The following is a 20,697-nucleotide window of genomic DNA, read 5'->3' on the forward strand; positions in this document are numbered from 1 at the left end:
GAACGTCGCTCAGAATGAGAGGGATCGCGCCCTCGCAGCAGCACAATCCCGATGAGCTCGTGTCACTCGGACACGGCACATCTCTGATCGGCAGGAGGGCTCTGTGATTGGCCCTCCTGATCACATGACAGCTGTGTCCAATCACAGCCGACATGTGATGTAAAAAAACAGCTGGTTGCTAGGCAATCAGCTCTCCTCTCCTCAGCGACAACTTCCGCGTGAGGAGAGAGCAGATCGCTGCAGCCGGCTGATGATCAGTGAGTATGGGCTGTTTTTTACAGCTTTTTACTCACTGATCACCAGTCTAGTGTAAACACATGTCCCCACACAATGTCCCCAAAATGCACATGTCCCCAAATAATAAAAACACATGTCCCCCCACATATGTCCCACTAAAATCACATGTGCCAATAATTATCTGCACACATATGTCCGTGATCACCTGCACACATCTGTACATGATCATTTGCGTATGTAGCGGATGACATTTGGGATCAAATGTTACACACATTGTAAATTTGGTTTTTGCCTCAGAACCTTACAGTACTGAGGGTCAATTGTGTAGGTAAGACTTCACATGACCAGGCAGAAGATCAATCATGGCCTGGCCAGACTGGTGTTAACGGTGGGGTGCACATGACAGGCGAGAACCAGGCCTGGTTGGATGTTTGGGTATCGGCCCTCTCGGAGCCAATCTGCGGGAGTGCCGGATCCGCTGAGGAGTTTGGGAGGGGGTACTTAAGCAGGTGTGGGTCAGGTGTTGGGGGTTCTGGCATTGTTCGAGAGACCCGTGTGGTCTGTTCTGGTTCCAGGACCGGGGTGTCCGACATCCCGCAACACGTTCCTGTCAGTGGCCCCTGATAGACCCGACTGGTCTGGGGTAGGGATCCGTCTGTTCCCCAGTCTCAGAACCTGCTGGTCCGAGACACTGTAACTGAGGGAGGATTCAGAGTGTCCGGGTGTGCTCTCGGCTTGGAGGGGCAACACAGCTCGTGTAAGTGACCGGGGGAGGACTCTTTGGAGGAGGGCCGACAAGTGGCATCTTGAGAAGTGCCTGGTTACTGAGTTGGGAAGGACAATGACGAGTCCACACTTTTCCAGTACCTCAAAGGGAGCGGGAAATGTTTCAGGTACAGTTGGGAAAAAGTTCCTGTTTATCTTCAGTTAATTATTCAAGTTTGAGTCAACGCGCTGACAGCCTTAAAGTACCCAGCTGTGAGTGGCTACTCTCTGGGTGATATTAGAGACTTTGGGAACAGAGGACAAGGGTGAAGAACTCGGGTACCTTGAACTGCAGGTCTAACAAAGAGACTGTGTTTTGTGAAAGTTCTACTGCAAAATAAAACTTTTGGAAAGGACTTTTTTCTGCGTCATGTACAAGTCGTTGGATATCAACCCTGGGAACCCCTAGACAAGGCTGGATTAATGTAGGGGCTATTGGAGCTGCAGCTCCAGGCCCCTACCTTAATATAGGCCCAGCCATCCAAAAAGGACATGCAAAGCAATGGGTCAACAGGAAGAGATCTCCCCTGATGGGTCCTGCATTCCACATGCACCGCCTGGGCAGGGTGGTGGGATTGATAATGGGCACTGCATGAGCAGTCCTAACAGAAGCCTGGGGCACGCCAATGCAGGGCTCTTACAGATGTCTGGGGCTTCCATAGTGTTAGCCCTGCGCAGCTGCACTCTTTTAGCTCAGAGTGCACGCCAATGCACGGCCCTTACAGAAACTTGGTGTCAGGGCTGACCTAGCCCTTCCTCCTCTGGGCTGGCCGCTCAGCTGTCGGCTAATTGCCAGCTCTCTTCTCTTTCCACAGTTACCAGCTGTTCCTGATGATGCTCGTCTGACCTGCCTATTTAAAACCTTCCAGCTCACTTTTTCCTTTGCCTTCGTGTTGGTCACATCACAAGGAACCATCTCCTACTGTTTGTTTCAAGACTGGCTTGCTGACATCCCTCCTGGCTTCTTTTCCTGCTTGTAGTTGCTCTCCTTGGATCCCTGACTTTTGGCCTGGCTGATTACCCGATCTGGCTACTGGACTCTGGCTATGCTTGACTACGCTTTTTTCTATTTACCTTTTTATTCTTATTACCGTATATACTCGAGTATAGGCCGACCCGAGTATAAGCCGAGGCCCCCAATTTACCCCCAAAAAACTGGAAAACTTATTGACTCGTGTATAAGCCGAGGGTGAGACATGGCTGTCCATCCCTGTGTGTCCGTCCATCCCTGTGTGTGTGTCCGTCCATCCATCCCTGTGTGTGTGTCCATCCATCCATCCATCCATCCCTGTGTGTGTATCCATCCATCCATCCATCCCTGTGTGTGTGTGTGTGTATCCATCCATCCATCCATCCATCCCTGTGTGTGTGTGTGTGTGTATCCATCCATCCATCCGTGTGTGTGTGTGTGTGTGTGTGTGTGTGTGTGTGTGTGTGTGTGTGTGTGTGTGTGTGTGTCCGTGCAGCCTTGTGTGTGTGTCCAGCCTACCTGTGTCCCAAGCCTCCGTCCCGAGCCGCCGTCGTCCCGAGCCTCCTCCGTCCCGTGCCGTGCCTCCTCCGTCCCGTGCCTCCTCCGTCCCGTGCCGTGCCTCCCCCGTGCCGTGCCTCCTCCGTCCCGTGTCTCCTCCGTCCCGTGCCGTGCCGTGCCTCCTCCGTCCCGTGCCGATGGATCGCCGCTCTTCTCGGCGGCCATTCTACAATTCAAAATTCCGCCTCCGCCTGTGATAGGCGGAACACTCAATTTCCCAGCAGCCTGTGTTCCGCCTATCACAGACATCCTCTCATACTCGTCCGTAGTATGAGAATGAGCGGATGTCCGTGATAGGCGGAACACTGACTGCTGGGAAATTCAGTGTTCCGCCTATCACAGGCGGAGGCGGAGAAGGAGGCGCGGCTTTTGAAAATTAATGTCCGCCGTCTGTCTGCTCGATACGCTGATCGAGCAGTCAGACAGCGGCGACTCGAGTATAAGCCGAGGGGGCACTTTCAGCCTCAAAAAAGAGGCTGAAAATCTCGGCTTATACTCGAGTATATACGGTAATAAACAAGTGTGATTTGATTGTACTTCTGTCTCAGTCTGTTTCATGGTTTCTGACATGTGTATGATGCAGAATAAAGAGCAGAAAAGTTTGGCTACAAGATAGCACCTTCTTTATGGCCTTATGGTAAGGATAGGGGCAGGAACACAGACTGCCATGCAATTTCGCCAATGGAATATATATAACTAGCCAAGGAGAATTAGTGCTTACCTAAAACTAGAATATCAGCTGGCCTTGAAGTCATATATATTTTCAAATGCACAATGGCTATAAATACAGCTGTCACATTTTAAAGAACATATTGTAGGACAAACGTTTTACTGGCAGGTTTCTCTCTGTACCATCAATTTCTAATTTTGGTTCTATTTACTTTTAGCACGGCAGAGATTTGGCACCCCCGCAGCTGTAAGAGTGTGTAGCGGCTCCGCTTGCCAGGTCACTGTCTTGCCAGATATCATTCTCTGTGCCTCACAAAGCTTGTATATGAGGTGGTTTGCTTTTCCTGCCAGCAAGCACAGGAGCACAGATCCGCACACATAATACAATCTGTTCCACGCATGTTACAAAGGCAGCCTAACACGTCACAACATCCTACAAGTCTGTGCAATCCTAAATCTTGGCACTCTACATGCAATGAAAAGTGTACATTTCTATAGGTACCTGTTAAAAGGGAACATATAATCCTTCCCATTTTATAAGATTTACATTTATCTAAAAGAGATGAGCTTTATCTAAAAATTCTAATATGAGTAAGGCCAGCCATACACAGTTCAAATCTTGACCAGTCCAGCAAAAACTGTTAATAGGCAGGCTGAATGTACCAAGCTGATCGATTAATCAACTTGAGTCCAACCAGCCTGCCATATTCTCTTGCAATTATCGGTAGCAGCTGCTATAGCCACTAGCGATAATCACTGCCTTCCCCCGGTGGCAACAGATGCTCCCCACCAGGAGGGATTCCTGCATTAACACTGTCTGTGTTGATAGGGAATAGAAAAATAATTTATTTTCTGCAACCCGTGGCTGCAGGAAAGAAATTCGCTCAGTGTATGGCCAGCCTTAAAGTGGTTGTAAACCCTTACAACACACTTTGACCTACAGGTAAGCCTAGATTAAGGCTTACCTGTAGGTCAAATAAATATCTCCTAAACCCACACGGTTTAGGAGATATTTACCTGAAGACAGCCACTGCTGTCTACGGTGCATGCGCACTGGGTAAGCCGCAGACCGCGGCGATATGCCGCGAGTGGCGGCTCCCTGCGCATGCGCGGGAGTGACGTCATCGCGGCTTCGCCGAATGACAGCGGCGGAGCGGCAAGACCCACCGAGAAGATGGATGCGCCGGACTACAGGGGACAGCGGTGACATCGTTGGCTCCTGTGTCAGGTAAGTTACACATAATGGACTACTGTGCGATGCGATGCGATGTATAGTAGTCCATTATGCTTTACCTTTGCAGGGAATGAAAGAGAAAGTAAACTCATCTTTAATGTTTTATGATTCTTCTTCACCTATAATGAGAAAGGCAATTATGTATGGCATGGGACAGGCATACTAATACATACTTGTGTTTTGCAGTGCTACACAATGGCGTGCTTCACTGCTCCTTCTGACAATGTAAGGCCTCATTTACACCTGCCTTATTCCGGGAAATATTCCTTTTTTCCTCATTTTATTGTTATTGTATAAACATTTGTAGATTGACCACTAAAAGCAGGGAAGATTAGGCATTTCAATTACTGTGCAACAGCTTAAATCCTACTTTTTTTTTTTTTTAAATTTAGCTGAGGAAGTTCAGAATTATTTAATACGCATAGTCTTTATCCTGGAAAATGTGCTTTTCTTTGTAGTCTGGCCATTTTCTGAACCTCTGCCCCAGATTTCCTGTTTGTAGGTCTCTCCTGTTGCTAGCTGGCTGCTTAGGAGACACTTGTGTTGTGTGTTTTCCCAGCCAAGGCTGTGTGCTCCCAACACACACAATGCCCGCCATGCCACACCTCCGCTCTCAGCAAACTGATAGACAGCTACAGGAGCCTATCATTGCCCGGCTTTCTTCTCTACAACCCTGAGGTTCAGGGAATGGCACAGATGATCCTGGACCCGCTGGCAGTGACGAGGGACAGTAGGTAGGAGTTTAGGGATGCGGAGGGTTTACATGTACTTGCCTGTCAATACATGAAGGTAATAAAAACACTACTTTAAGGAAGGGCTTGTGACAACTGGATTTGGAAATGGGTTAATAAAAAAAGCAGGACCATGAGTCCCCTCACCTCCCTTTTCTTGCAATAACCTATTAATAATCATAAATCAATCTAAAAATTATTATATATTGTAATGGACGCCGTGGCTGGGTCCTGGAAGGACACTATAATTCCCCTCTGTTTGGGTTGTGCTCTCTTTAAGGGAATACAATTGATTAACCCACCTGTTAAGGCAGTGTCTTTAAAAAGCAAGACAGGAAGTTGTAGAGGGGTGTGGAGGAGTGGAAAACACATGGTGGATGGTGGATGGTGTTTGTTCTGGGTTACAGCAACTGAAGTGGACAGCAGTGTCCTGTTTGGAAGGCTCCTGGCAGGGGAAGCTACCTGCCAGCAAGATCAAGCTCTGTTTGGATAGAGACAGCTATTCTGAACTGTGCAAGTCGGTGAGACTAAAAACTTTTTCCTTTGTGTTTTTGGCTGCTGTAAAGCGATTTAAGTTTAATAAACCCTTTGTTGTGAGCAAAGCCTGTGTCCTGCGATCTACCTGGTCCCCCGAACATTACAATATATACAATTTAAAGGACAGATTTATAATAATAAGTTACAAAATGAGATCATATATCATGGTTAGAGCAAATATTCAATCCAATATATAGATTGGGACTGTGGCATCATAATGGGCAGGGACATCATCCGGTGATGTCCCTATATAAGTCGCCGCACGCCGCGTCCCCGTCATTGTGAGCGGAGACAGCGACGAGGCAACATCTCCAGAAGAGAAGAACAGGAGGCCAGAAGACAGCGGCCACAGAAGACCGGGCCACTGCTTTTAAAAGAGCTAGAAGAAGGCGCGGTGGCCCAGCAAGAAGAACCGAAGAGGAGGACAAGACCCCCGAAGAGGGGGACAAGACCCCCAAAGTCGGAAGAAGAGGGCGGTGGCGGCAAAGAAGAAAGCCGGGCTCCTCCGCTAGTAAAAGAGCTAGCAGAAGATTGCGGAGGAGTCTGGCGAGAAGACCCCCGAAGACGCAAGAAGACCCCCGGAGCTGTGCAATAAACTATTTTAACCCTTGTGTGTTGTGTTTTTAAAAATTTTTTTTTTTACAGGTGAATGGGTAGGGGTACATTGTACCCCATACTCATTCACATAGGGTGGGGGGCCGGGATCCGGGGGCCCCCTTATTAAAGGGGGCTCACGGATTCCGATAAGCCCCCCGCCCACAGACCAATGGCCAGGGTTGTCGGGAAGAGGCCCTTGTCCTCATCAACATGGGGAACAAGGTGCTTTGGGGTAGGGGGGTCACGCGCCCCCCCCTTCCCCAAGGCACCCCCCCATGTTGAGGGCACGCGGCCTGGTACGGCTCAGAAGGGGGGGTGCTCGCTCGTCCCCACCCCCTTTCCTGGCCGGCCGGGTAGCATGCTCGGATAAGGGTCTGATATGGATGTTCCCCTTTAAGTCCATACCAGGTGACGGGGCCAGCGACGCCTCCTTCGCTGGCCCCGGCTACCTGGAGACGTGCTCAAAATGAGCGGACTTTCCTCCGCGTGTGTGGGCAAGTCCGTTCATTTCAAAAGTACGGCGGATAGTCCGGCGGACTTAGTACGCTGTATTAGTCCGCTGCAAAAGTTCCGTGTGTGGGCAAGTAGCTCGTTCCGAAAGTCCGGCGGAAAGTCTGCTACATGTGTACGCGGCATTAGAAGTCACAGACTTACAATACCTCTGTGCAACCTCCCCCTTTTGCCCAGTCCCCATTTGCAGTGGGCGGGATGAGTGGGTAGGAACATCAAGGCAGCAGGCCCAGGATTACCCTCAGGGAGAAAGTGTAGGCCTTTCTAAACATCATAATAGAAGTCTCTGGTTCAAGTGTAACGATTTGGTGGAAAGGGTAAATATCACATGTGAGTAATAAGAATAATAGCTATATAATTAATTTCTTTACAAATTTTGATCTTTTTTCCTTTTTGATATTTCAGTCGCCCATTTATTGCACTGTCCCCCCCCCCCTGAAGAAGACTGCTCAGATCAAATTACGAGACCAAAGCTATTGGTTACAAGCCTGAACGTTACATAGTTAGTAAGGTTGAATATGTTGAAGACACCAGTCCATCCAGTTCAACCTGAGTGCCTACAATTGTCCCTATCCCTGTACATTGCACACTCACAATGGTCTCTACCCTCAAGGAGCCAACAATCCAAGGTCCCCATTCATATACTAGGGACAATTTTTGGACAGAAGCCAATTAACTTACCTGCATGTCTTTAGTCCTGTCGTAACTAAATTATGTCATCACGTTCTGAACGATCAGATTTTCCGACAACTTTGTCCGACCGTGTGTACGCAACACCAGTTTCGGACAAAATCCGACGGATTTTGTTGTCGGAACGTCCAACCGCATGTACAAGGGCTAAGAAAGAATTTTCTTACAGGTATCCAGCTATAAAAGCAGCGAATGATTGGTAAGTGGATCATTTTGCTGTTTTGTGAATATGCTCCATAGAATTGATCATTAGTGGAAGTCTTGAAAAATGTATATATCAAAGACACAGAACAGCAACCAAGTAAAAAGTAATATGTCACACAAAGATTTTTTCAAAGTACTACCCTAAAGTGCCATTATTGAAACCGCACATGAGATTCCATCCAACAGCAATGAAATAATTAATGCAACGGAGCTCAAAAAAAAAAAAAGAAATGCCTATTTTCAACTCACTGAACCTCATTCCGACTGAAAAATCTTGTTTGTGCAATAAGAATCAAAGTACTGCTAGCTGTCAAGGGGAGAGAATGGGACACTGTGGTCAACGTGGGCCCCCTTTCCGCCACACAGGGGTCACTGGCTCTCGATAAAGCGAGCTCTGGCCTCCGTGCCCTTTTGACGTAATAGAGGACAGATCTGTGTCATGCTTCCCGCCCTGGAGGTGCTGGAGGAAAATTCACATTGCCGTCACACAGAGCTGGACTGACAGAGACACAGACCCGGGGCTGAGCCGTAACACAGAACACTGACAGGCGGCAGAAGATATGATGGACAGGGAGCAGACAGCGGGTCAGAGACTGGCACAGACTGAAGGAGACATAGGAGGCACGTGAATCTTGATAGACACACATAGACCTCCCTGGCTACGCACTGTGAACTCACACCCGTTAAAAAAAAAAAAAAAAAACACTGTTTATGCACAAAGGCCTTTCTATCATTGAAGATAGAGAAAAAAAATGGATTTTCTAACAAAGCATGGAGGTCATTGTAGCCGTATTTGTGCACTTGTAACACGGACAGTACTCAATTGTCACTTTCTGTTACTTTTTTTTAATAAAAAAAAATTTAGCTTAATAAAATGTATAGAGGTGACTGCAAAATGTACATTTCCATCATATTAAAAAAAAGTTTCAAATATATATATATATATATATATAAATATATATACTTAAAATAAATTTATATATATATATATATATACATACACACACACACATCTACTACAAAAATATATTTCAATTACACCAAAATGCAATATTTTTAACATGTCCACTGTGGTTTAAACTCCTAGAAGCTGATATTGGCATTATTTTTTCTGATCCTAGAAATGAAATAGCATTATCCTATGTGTCCATGCACACTACTTTAGGCTTCTAATAACATCTTTTGAGCTTTTTTCCACTTTTTTTTAAAGGAACTGCAAAAATGCTTCTAAAACGCTACTACAAAAAGCTATTACCGAGGTTTTTTCCAGTGTTTCTTTGACTTCATAAAAAAGCTAGTGTGCATGGAGTCTCAGGGCAAAAAATTATAATCCTATTTTTTACAATTATTATATATTTTTAAATACAATTTTGTTTAAAAGCTTTTCCTCTTTAATTTTTTTTTCTACACCTCACTTTTAATTTACAACCATGTATCCTCCAGCAGACTATAATTTCCATTAGGCACGTCACCAAGCTACTTTCTGGATAGAACAGGATCTGACGCAGAGCTCACAGATTTGGGTCTCCGGGCAGTGGGAATCAATATTAAATTGATGATACAAAGGCAGGTTACATAGTTACATAGTTAGTCAGGTTGAAAAAAGACACAAGTCCACCCAGTTCAACCACAAAAAAAAAAAAATATTATTATATAATAATATCATACAATCCCATATACCCAATTCTATACCCACAGTTGCATAGAAGGAGAAAAAGTTGTGACTTTGTATGATACCATGACCATCCGGTACACAAGTCTCCATCCCTGTTTATATGAAAACAAAGGGAAAAGGGGGGAAAAATGAAGGGAAATGATATACATACTATACCCACAGTTGATCCAGAGGAAGGCAAAACACCCCAGCAGAGCATGATCCAATTTGCTAAAGCAGGGGAAAAAAATTCCTTCCTGATCCCCCGAGAGGCAATCGGATTTTCCCCGGATCAACTTTACCTATAAATGTTAGTACCCAGTTATATTATGTACACATAGGAAATAATCCAGACCCTTCTTAAAGCAATCTACTGAGCTGGCCAGATCCACCTCTGCAGGGAGTCTATTCCACATTTTCACAGCTCTTACTGTGAAGAAACCTTTCCGTATTTGGAGATGAAATCTCTTTTCCTCTAGATGTAAAGAGCGCCCCCTTGTCCTCTTAGAGCACTGACAAAGTACAAATGTAAACAATGAAGAAGTTGCCTGGTCTGAACAAATTTAGAGAAGAATTATAGATTTGGATATTTTTACATAGCCACATGGGTCCTGCTTGGAATTATGTAATTATGCATATAGCATTCCTGTAGGATCCTTCTATGAATACAAAGCATTCTCTGATTGGACGAGGCAGAGCAGCTGGGTGGTGCTTTGCCTTAATGGAGAAAATGAATGGCACCTGTGCCAATCAAGCGACCTCCTGGGTTCACAATGTAGCAGGGCAGTCACTCAGCATAGGTCCCGGAAGCTAAAGGAGATCACTAAAAAGCTGGTGTCTACTACAACAGGGCTCAAAATTTCAAGTCCTAATTCTTAATCCCTGATTTCTCCACCAAAGCGTGGGCTGAGAGTGGAGTACGGTGGCTGCAGGATCTCTTTCAGGGACCCTCCATGATCCCATTCCACTCTCTAAGGACGCGCTTTCAGCTAAAGCCTGCTGATGTATATAAACACTATCAAATATCTCATTTGCTAAGGGGAAGTAAAGTTACCAGTGTTTCAGTAGCTGAATCTCTTTGGCACTTTATCAATGCCAATCCCCCCCTACCCAAAGGAATATCTTTATTCTATAACTTCCTCCAGCAAAAGCTTGCCTTTAGTAAATCTCGCCCCTTTCTGCGCTGGGAGGAGGACTTAGCTTTGAATGCATGGCACCATTGTAACTCAGAAAAAGTGCAACCTAACTACAGGGCCTCGAGGTGTGTCAGGCACTGGGAGCTAGCTCAGAAGATTGCCTTACGCTGGTACCTTACTCCATTTAGGATCTCTAAATTTGGCCTTGCTGAGTCCTCCCCTCTGTGTTGGAGGAACTGTGGGGAGGTTGGTAACCTACTTCATATGTTCTGGTCGTGTAAACATCTCAGAAGCTTCTGGAACACCATATTTCGTGCCATTTCTAGTATCACAGGTTTCCTCTCTGCCCCTGAACCAGGCCTGGCAATTCTTAATTTGGGTATTGAAAAATACCCACCTAACTTTAGAGTTGTTATATCCCACATCCTCCTGGTGGCTAGGTCATTGATAGCTAGATTTTAGAAAAACAATCAAGCTCCCAATGCCTCAGAGGTTTGGTCGACCACCCATTTACACTTTTCATATGAATCAATCCTAGCCCTCAGGATGGGGAAAAAAATTCAGTTTGATAACAATTGGCAAATTTGGGACACATGGTATAAGAGTACTCACTTGTCGTAATTTCTCACCCTGGAATCTAGCCATCCCTGATACAATGTAACAAGTATTTAATGCAATCCACGTTCTTATTCCTATTGGCTTCCCCCTTCGGACATATGACAGACCAGTCTTTAACAGTTCTTTGTTATATTGTTTCCTGTTATGTTTTTTTGGTTTGCAGTATGTTCATCAAACTGCTTCAAGCTTCTCCCTACTGTTTGCTTTGTGATATGCTATGTAATGTTGGGATGATGTGGGGAAGACACTAAGACTATTTTCTCATTGTACTGTAAATTTTCTTGTGAAAATGTTTCAATAAAAACTATTTACAAAAAAAAAAAAAATTCAAGTCCTGAGCTACTAGCCAGGCCTTAAGCATTACCCGCCACCAGTTGCCCCCCCCCAACCCTACCCTGCCCCAACCCCAATTCTGCCTCTAAAGACTCCCTCGTTAAAAATTCATGAAATTACAATGTTAATATTTCTCGTTTTGTAACTCAATTCTGCATAAAACATTTATCAACAACAACGTTAACAATATTAACATAAAGCATATTTGATTGATCTGACTTTGATAAATAAAATAAGGATAAAATAATATAGGCACTGTACAATCACTTTAACAAGGCAGCAATGATGTGTAAAGTCTCCTTTTTTTTCCTATAAAAATAACAAACATGTTATAAGTACCTGCTCTGTTGCAGTGGATTTGCACAGAGCAGCTTAGAACCTCCTCTTCTCGGGTCACTCTTCTGTGCTCCTGGCCCCTCCCTCCTGTTGAGTGCCCCAACAGCACGCAACCTGCTATAGGGGCACCCAAGCTGAGTCACAGCTCCCTGTGTTCATTCAGACATGGAACCCTAACCCCTGCCCCACCCCCCTCGCCTGATTGGCTAGCTTACTTTGACAGCAGCAGCCAATAGGGCCGCTGCCGTGTCTCAGCGAATCAGGAGGGAGAATCTCGGGTGACTGAGACACTCGTGGACATCGCTGGACAGAGCAGGACCTCTGATAGTGTGTATGGGGCATAACACTTACCCGTTTGTCTGCTGATTTTTTTCATTCAGATTTACCAAACCCATATAATAGGAGGTCAAACCTTAGGAGTTTCAATGTGTATGCAATCAGGCCGGCCCTCGCACTACATGGTTTTGGTAAACCTGAAGGAAAAACTCAGCGGAAAAATTGATAGTGTGTATGGGGCTTTAGAGGGGCTGCTATGCAGAATGCATTAAGATAAAAAAACTTCTGCCTTTCAAACCAATTTAAGTAAATATGCTATATTAAATATGTGGGAAAAAAATAAATTACTGCGCTAAATCGCAGTAAACAACATTATATACAGCAGCTACATACGAATGTGACAAAACTCATAAATGTGATAAAGAAAGAAAATGTAGCGCTAAAAAGTGAAATCAAATAGTGTGAAAACACAAACAAGAGTCCACAAAAAGTCCCTTGATGTCCCAGTTGAAGTCCATTTTGGACGAAACGCGTAGGGCTGCGTTGTACACTTCCCATATTGCTTTTAAATTTATGTGATCACTACTTTTATTTTATTACTGTTTTTTTATATTTGGCATTTTTTGCAACTAAAAGGCCATTTTGTACTCTCAGAATGACACTATTGGGAGTCTGTTTTTTATATGCTACTTACCCTCTGGGCTTTTTGAATGGCCGCAGAAACATACATCTCGAGTTACCGGGAGCCTGAGCTGTGGACTGTCGAATCTTCCAGATGACTTCTGACGGCGAGAGATCCTATACAGCTAGTCCCTTCCAAGCGATTATAGCTCCATGCCTTTAAGATCTGGTGTTGCTGAAATACAGGTCCACCAACTCTGGTAAGAGTATTTCGTCCTCCTCGATTGTTGTGGATGTCTTTATTCCATCTAGCAGAAACTGACCACTGATTCCCTTTCTCCAGGACTGTTTTCTGAGCCCTGGTGGCCCATCACTGTTTAGGAGGGACTTTTTGTGGACTCTTATTTGTGTTTTCACACTATTTGATTTCACTTTTTAGCGCTACATTTTCTTTCTCTATATTAAATATAGCATTAAAAATTTTTTTTAAACCAGTGAGTGACACTGATTTAGGATGCAGAAAGACTTACAGTGTAACACAGCATTGGACAGGGGAGTGGGAGGTGCCAAAGTTTCATTTTTCTATTATTTTCTTATTAATAAGCTAGTGATTGGTTGCTCGAACCTTCTATAAAACCAATCACCAGCCTGTTAATAGGAAAAGTAAACTCTGCCAGCTCCTGCCCAACCCTCCTCCCTGCCCTGCCCCCACCCCATATAGTTCTTAGCAGGGCCTAGCATACAGTGAAAGTCAGCAAAGAGAATGATAGAGGACACAGGCTGGTAGGAGAATTGGCTCCTGTTCAAACACCCCCCCCCCCCCCCACTCAGATGCGGTTCCACACTATCCCTCTGTCAGGGCTGGCTTAGCCCTTCCTTCTCTGGGCTGGCTGCTCAGCTGTCGGCTAATTGCCAGCTCTCTTATCTCTCCACAGTTACCAGCTGTTCCTGATGATGCTCGTCTGACCTGCCTACTTAAAGCCTTCCAGCTCACTTCACCTCTGCCTTCGCCTTGGTCACATCACTAGAAACCATCTCCTGCGGTTTGTTTAAAGACTGGCTTGCTGACATTCCTCCTGGCTCCTTATCCTGCTTGCTGTTGCTCTACTTGGATCCCTGACTTCTGGCCTGGCTGACTACCTGATCTGGTTACTGGACTCTGGCTATGCTTGACTACGCTTTTTCTATTTACCTTTTTATTTTTTATTAATAAACAAGTGTGATTTAATTGTACTTCTGTCTCAGTCTGATTCATGGTTTCTGACACCCTCAGCTTATTTCCACTCGTCTACTGCGAACAGGCGAGTTAAAGTCCGAGGGGCTGTACTACAGTGTTTTCCAACTTTCAAGAGGGATCACATTGGCATTGTATATGCATAGATACATTGGTCCAAGATGAACCAATGTAACTATGTAGAAATTACCATACCTGGAATTCTTCTTTGAACCTGTTGGGTTATTTTCTGGACAGTAATACACAGATTTGTAAGGCACAACCCCCCACCCAAAAAAAAAAAAACAACACAGAAAGAAAGAAAAAGAAGAGCTAAAGTAGTAAGAAGAAAGGTGCAGTGGAATGGAAGAAAGTGTGAGAAAGAGAAGGAGAGGAGGAGGGAAAGAGAGAAGTACGGAAGAAGACAGAAGGCATATGAAGAAAGGAAGAAAACAAAGATGCATTTTCAAACGTTAAATAAAACCGATTTAAACCTAAAAGATTGATAATTCACAAATGCCCACAAAACATCTCACTCTAGAGGCAAACAGAGATATATGGTAATCCAAGAAAGTGGCCATCTATACTATATATAGATGAAAGTCCACTTTAATTAGGAGGGGGGGAAATGGAGCATTACAGGTGATTACATATTATACCATTGTCTCTAACTGGCAGAATAGAGTTTGGGAAGGAGGAGAAAGCAATGTGAATGAGAACAGAACATATGCAGAACAATGAAAGTTTTGGACAGCAATGAGGTGAGAGGCTGAAAACGTCTAAACGATGCAGTGAAGATTCCAAAAGTTTGAAGTGATGAAACACCCGCTTGGTGCTCCACTCAGTGACTGGCACCCACAAAGAGAATGAAAGTTTGATATGTGAAGGAAAGAACGGTCTATAAGTCAATAAATATATATATATATATATATATATATATATACACACACACACACTTTCTACATATATATATATATATATAATTTTTCATCTTTGTTCATATATATAGATACTGTCAAACCAGAATTTCATACAGTGAATATCGTAACATAGGGCAACTCACGGTAAATTTACGTTGCAGACAGATGGGCTGCGAGAAATCGCACCTCGCGTTTGCTTTACAAAACTGCACATGCAAGAAAAGAAAAAGTGAGAAATAAAATACATCAAACCATAAAGGACATGAAGAGAACGGAAGGGGATCAACGTTTTACTCCAGGGTGAGCATTGTGGGGTGGAAAGTTGAGGAGTTGTGGACTAAAACCATGAGCCTCTCCCACCGTATGAAAATTAAAAAAAAAAAAAAAAAAAAAAGGGGGAGGGATACCGGGGCAGTTTGGGTTACACAAGGAGGACAATGAAACCAAAGATGAGAAAAGGATAAGGAAAACTGTGGGATAAAAAAAGAAAAAAGACTGAGGATTTGAGTATGGGGTACACTAGGCAGGCATTGATGGGCATATCTTTAAAAAAAAAAAACAAAGAGTGGCAAAGAGCTTAAAATTAACAAGCCAAGCAGAATTTGCCTTTTGTAGAGCTAACTTATGAAAGCTGAAATCTGATTGGCTGCTTTGTGTTACTGCACAATACTGCTTTTTTCACTACCTTATCATATGAATTCAATAGCGCCATCTACTGTAAATAAAGACACTAACCACTACATCATCTCCATTATTTATAATCACACATATTTCTCTCCTTCACTTTCTCTGTCTCCCTATATCCCCAGTTCTACAAACATAACGTTAGCATCAATCATATGGATTAAAGCCCAAACCTAGCCAGAACTTTCTGGAATCTTTTTTTATGGCAGTGGTCATCACCCCTGTCCTTAGGGCCCACAAAGGCTGGATTCACACCTATGGCAGTTTTAGTGCTTTTTGCATTTTGCAGATTTGCCCACAGAACATGTTCCACAGGAAACAATGTTAAAGCGGGAGTCCGCCATTTTTTTTTTTTTTTTTAAAGCCAGCAGCTACAAATACTGCAGCTGCTGACTTTTAAAATAATGACACTTACCCGCCCAGCGCGCCCGCGATGTCGGCACCCGAAGCCGATCTCTCGATCGTCTCTCGGGTGCTGCCGCAGCCATCTTGGGTATGGGAATCAGGAAGTGGAGGCTTTCGGCTTCATTTCCCGGTTCCCTACTGCGCATGCGCAAGTCGCGCTGCGCAATAAGGATGGTCCCCGCTGTCTCTGGGATCCGTGTGTTTCCCAGCAGGCAGCGGGGGACCTTCGGAAAGGGGCGTAGATTCTGCGGAAAGGGGCGTACCTTCTGCAGAATCGCCGGAAGTGGGTGCAGATACCTGTACTGTACAGGTACCTGCACCCCCCTCCCCCCTGAAAGGTGCCAATTGTGGCGCCGGAGGGGGGGAGGGTTCCAATGAGCGGAAGGTCCACTTTAGGGTGGACCTCCGCTTTAAATGGACTGTAGTTCAAATCTGCAAAATGCAAAAAGCACTAAAACTGCCATAGGTGTGAATGGAGCCTAACAGGCCAGGTTTTCTGTATTACCTTGGGGGAGATGCCGACTAGAATACGGCAATCACTGAGCAGCAAATGATATCACCTGTGATGTATTTCAGTTATCTTGCAAACCTGGCCTGTTAGTGGGCCCTGAGGACAGGGTTGATGACCACTGCTTTATGGTACCATTGAAGAAACTTCCACTCCCTGCCTAAGGCAGAGATGGGAACACAGAAATGAATTGCGGGTTTTAACAATTCATCACTCTACTAAAAATGTAAAAAGTTTTGGATGGAGTTTAATAATCTTTACCATGTCTGTTTCCCCTTTATGATTTCCATCCCTATACGGCCTTCACATATAAGTTTGCTAATAATAAAATGTACCGTATTTGATTTCTTTAATACCCCACTGTGTGTATAGTCCACTTGAACGTGGATTTCAAGTGGCAGAAACTTAACCCCTGCCTGGCACGATAGCTTGAAAATGAGGATCTCTGTCTTGCAAAAACATGGACACTTGGCAACTATACTCTATCACAGCCCCCATTAAAAATAATTTAAACCCAAGAACAAAAATGTCATATATTGAAGCTATTTTATTTTGGCCTGGTGATTCTTCCATTAACACACTTCTTGTGCTAGGATTACAACACTTGCTCACTGTACTGTATCTATGGAGGAACAGCATTGCCACCCTATAAGGCACCTCTGCCTTATTTCCGTAATATAAGGGGAGGTGTTCTGTGGTTCACATAGCAGCACTGGGAAGGCTGGTAACATTTATTGATATTTCAATTCACTGCACAAAATGTTGCAAGGACACTGGATTTCTGGCTGGATCAAGTTATTTTTCTGTACTTTTTTTTTTTTTAGATTGAAAACGGATATAGCCACCAAGTCTAAGGCCCCTTTCACACTGGGGCGGTGCGGGCGTCGGCGGTAAAGCGCCGCTATTTTTAGTGGTGCTTTACAGTCGTTTTAGCGGCGGTCTGCGGGTGCTAGCGGGGTGGTTTTAACCCCTGCTAGCGGCCGAAAAAGGGTTAAAACCGCCCGCAAAGCGCCGCTGCAGCAGCGCTTTGGCGGCGGTATTGCCGCGCTGTCCCATTGATTTCAATGGGTAGGAGCGGTGAATACACCGCTCCTTCACCGCTCCAAAGATGCGGCTAGCAGGACTTTTTTCACTGTCCTGCCAGCGCACCGCTCCAGTGTAAAAGCCCTCCGGCTTTCACACTGGAGTGAAAGGGGCCGGTTTTTTTCAGGCGCTACACAGGCGCTATTTTTAGCGCTGTAACGCCTGAAAACCGCCCAGTGTGAAATGGGCCTAAGGATCGAAAAACTGCAATATGTTGCATTTTTGTTCTCAAGTTTTTATACACTTTTTAATTTTCCAAGTGGATATTATTGTTCCCCCCGGGGCTTTGATAGCTCATCCTAAAGTACACAGTCAAAAGCAATATGGGAGTTGAGTCACAAGTTACTGGTTGAGGAACACTAGCAGGAATCCATGGGGCATGCTGGGAATTATGATGAACAGTACAAGGACCACAATAGGAGCAGAAAAAACAAAACAAAAAAAACACAAAAGAGAAAAAAAAAATAAACAGAAAAGAAAAAGTATACAAACCAGAAAAAGAACAAAAGGCAATTCATAGAAAGTGTCAGCTCTTCAGGCCAGCAGCCTGTCTGTATCACTTCCGTGGTATGCCTTGTATTTTGGTCTAGATAGAAGCTCTTTAGGTCATTTTTTTTCCAAATCCAGAAGCATTTTGGGGCATGAATGTAAAATATCTACATCACCCCTTACTCCTGATTCCCTCCTTTTAAAGAAAACCTGTCATGAGAAAATTCTGAAGGCTGTGTTTGCCAGTCTTTTCCTTAAACTCAATTCTTGGCCAAAACTTTTTTTTTTTTTTTATACGGGGGATTAAAACCTGTCTATTTTTTTTTTTATCACTCTTTGTGTCCCTGTGGGGGGGGGGGGGGGGGGGGGATATACCCACACTACCTGTTACAGTAACAAGGTATCACACGGGCAGCAAGTGATGTGTTATTTCCTTGATGGTGGCAGCAACAGCAACAAAAAATTTACAGTAAGGCTGGCCATAGATGAGTTGAAAACCAAACGTTCTGCCGATCCAAAAGACGAGCAAGTCGGATCAGGCGCTTTCCACTGGGGCACAAAAAATGCATATCGCAGCTGGCACACTAATGATGCGAGAACAAAAAAAAAAAAAGCAACCAAGAATTTTCATACAGTTTTTGACTCGTCTATAGCCAGCCTATGAAAGAGTAATGCCGCGTACGCACGACCGGACTTTTAGACAGCAAAGATCCGACGGAACGAGTCCGTCGGACAATTCGATCGTGTGTGGGCTCCATCGGACCGTTGCTTGCCAAAAATCCGGCGAACTTTAGAAATAGAACATGTTTTAAATTTTCCCACCGGACCGAGAAATCCGTTCCGTGTGTATGCTGGTCCGACGGACAAAAAACCGAGATCAGGGCAGCTATTGGCTACTGACTATGAACTTCCTTATTCTAGTCCGGTCATACGTCATCACGTTCGAATCTGTCAGACTTTGATGTGATTGTGTGTGTGGCCAAGTCCGTCGGAACTCTGCCAAAAGTCAGTCGGAAAGACCGTCGGACCTAGTCCCTCGAAAACTCTGGTCGTGTGTACGCGGCATTAGAACACCTTTCAAGGTTTTTTTTTTTTGCTCTGCCTCTTCCCATCCTGGTGACAACCACATCCTCCTTGTTACTTATTCTGTGTCACCATGATAGGATTGAGAGAAAAAGGAAAAGGTCTGGTGTCCCCAGTGACACACTTCCATCCCTGTAACGTATAAAAAACAAAGGATTCGCCCTGGGACTTTACTGGTGGAAATGGTACCCACTTCATTTAAACATAACAGTAGTAAATATAGTATATGGTTTATTCAAATACAATTATTTACATGAATAAATAATACCAACAGTTGCCAATTAAAAAAAGATACATAAACAAGGAATAATGGTACATAAATGTAGTAGTGGTCATAGTACACGGGCATCATACTACCCGACTAGTTTCGCGAGATCCAGCACGCTCTTCAGGGGTGGATGTGTGTAACAATGTACCTAGTATAAACAAAAATATATATGTTTGGCAATATAGCACAGTATTAATTATAAAGGCACAGGGTAGGAGGGGTTGGGGGTCCCCATACTCACCACTGAGCTTGACCACGGCTCCAAGTGTGCGGCCTCGAGACGGCAGCAGCAGATGTTATTTATGCATGTAAACAATTGTATTTGAATAAACCATATACTATATTTACTACTGTTATGTTTAAATGAAGTGGGTACTGTTTCCGCTAGTAAAGTCACAGGGTGAATCCTTTGTTTTTTTATATGTTACAGGGATGGAAGTGTGTTACTGGGGACACCAGAACTTTTCCTTTTTCTCTCAATCCTATCATGGTGACACAGAATAAGTAACAAGGAGGATGCGGTTGTCACCAGGATGGGAAGGAGACAGAGCAAAAAAAAAAAACCGAAAGGTGTTCTAATGGCGCGTACACACGACCGGACTTCTCGAGGGACTAGGTCCGACGGTCTTTCCGATTGACTTTTGGCGGAGTTCCGACGGACTTCCCGAATGAATGGACTTGGCCACACACAATCACACCAAAGTCTGACAGATTCGAACGTGATGACGTACGACCGGACTAGAATAAGGAAATTCATAGCCAGTAGCCAATAGCTGCCCTCGCGTCGGTTTTTGTCCGTCGGACTAGCATACACACGGAACGGATTTCTCGGTCCGGTGGAGTTCCGGTGGTAAAATTTAAAACGTGTTCTATTTCTAAAGTCCGCTGGATTTTTGGCAAGCAAAGGCCCGATGGAGCCCACACACGATCAAATTGTCCGACTGACTCGTTCCGTCGGACCTTTGCTGTCAAAAAGTCCGGTCGTTTGTACGCGGCATTACTCTTTCATAGGCTGGCTATAGATGAGTCAAAAACCGTATGAAAATTCTTGGTTGCTTTTTTTTTTTGTTCTCATATCATTAGTGTGCCAGCTGCGATATGCATTTTTTTGTGCCCCAGTGGAAAGCGCCTGATCCGACTTGCTCGTCTTTTGGATCGGCAGAACGTTTGGTTTTCAACTCCTCTATGGCCAGTCTTACTGTAAATTTTTTGTTGCTGCCACCATCAAGGAAAACCTTGTTGTGATACCTTGTTACTGTAACAGGTAGTGTGGGTAAATCCCCCCCCCCCCCCCCACAGGGACACAAAGAGCAATAAAAAAAAATATATAGACAGATGTTTTAATCCCCTGTATAAAAAAATAAAAAA

The 20,697-nt window shown here is 44.5% G+C and overlaps 1 protein-coding gene across 10 annotated transcripts in view; it reads right to left on the reverse strand.

The window, feature by feature from the left end:
- CACNA1B (calcium voltage-gated channel subunit alpha1 B) overlaps positions 1-20,697 on the reverse strand; it is a 495,135-nt gene that overhangs the window by 161,099 nt on the left and 313,339 nt on the right. For all 10 annotated transcript variants that reach the window (XM_077467940.1, XM_077467939.1, XM_077467936.1 and 7 more), the window contains one exon: positions 14,953-15,015. In XM_077467940.1, the coding sequence (XP_077324066.1) occupies positions 14,953-15,015 (63 nt within the window). The remainder of the gene's footprint in view (positions 1-14,952; positions 15,016-20,697) is intronic.

The sequence above is a fragment of the Lithobates pipiens genome, unplaced genomic scaffold (genome assembly GCF_037356315.1).
Source record: "Lithobates pipiens isolate NorthernLeopardFrog02 unplaced genomic scaffold, aLitPip1_a1.2 Scaffold_11, whole genome shotgun sequence".
Taxonomy (NCBI): domain Eukaryota; kingdom Metazoa; phylum Chordata; class Amphibia; order Anura; family Ranidae; genus Lithobates; species Lithobates pipiens.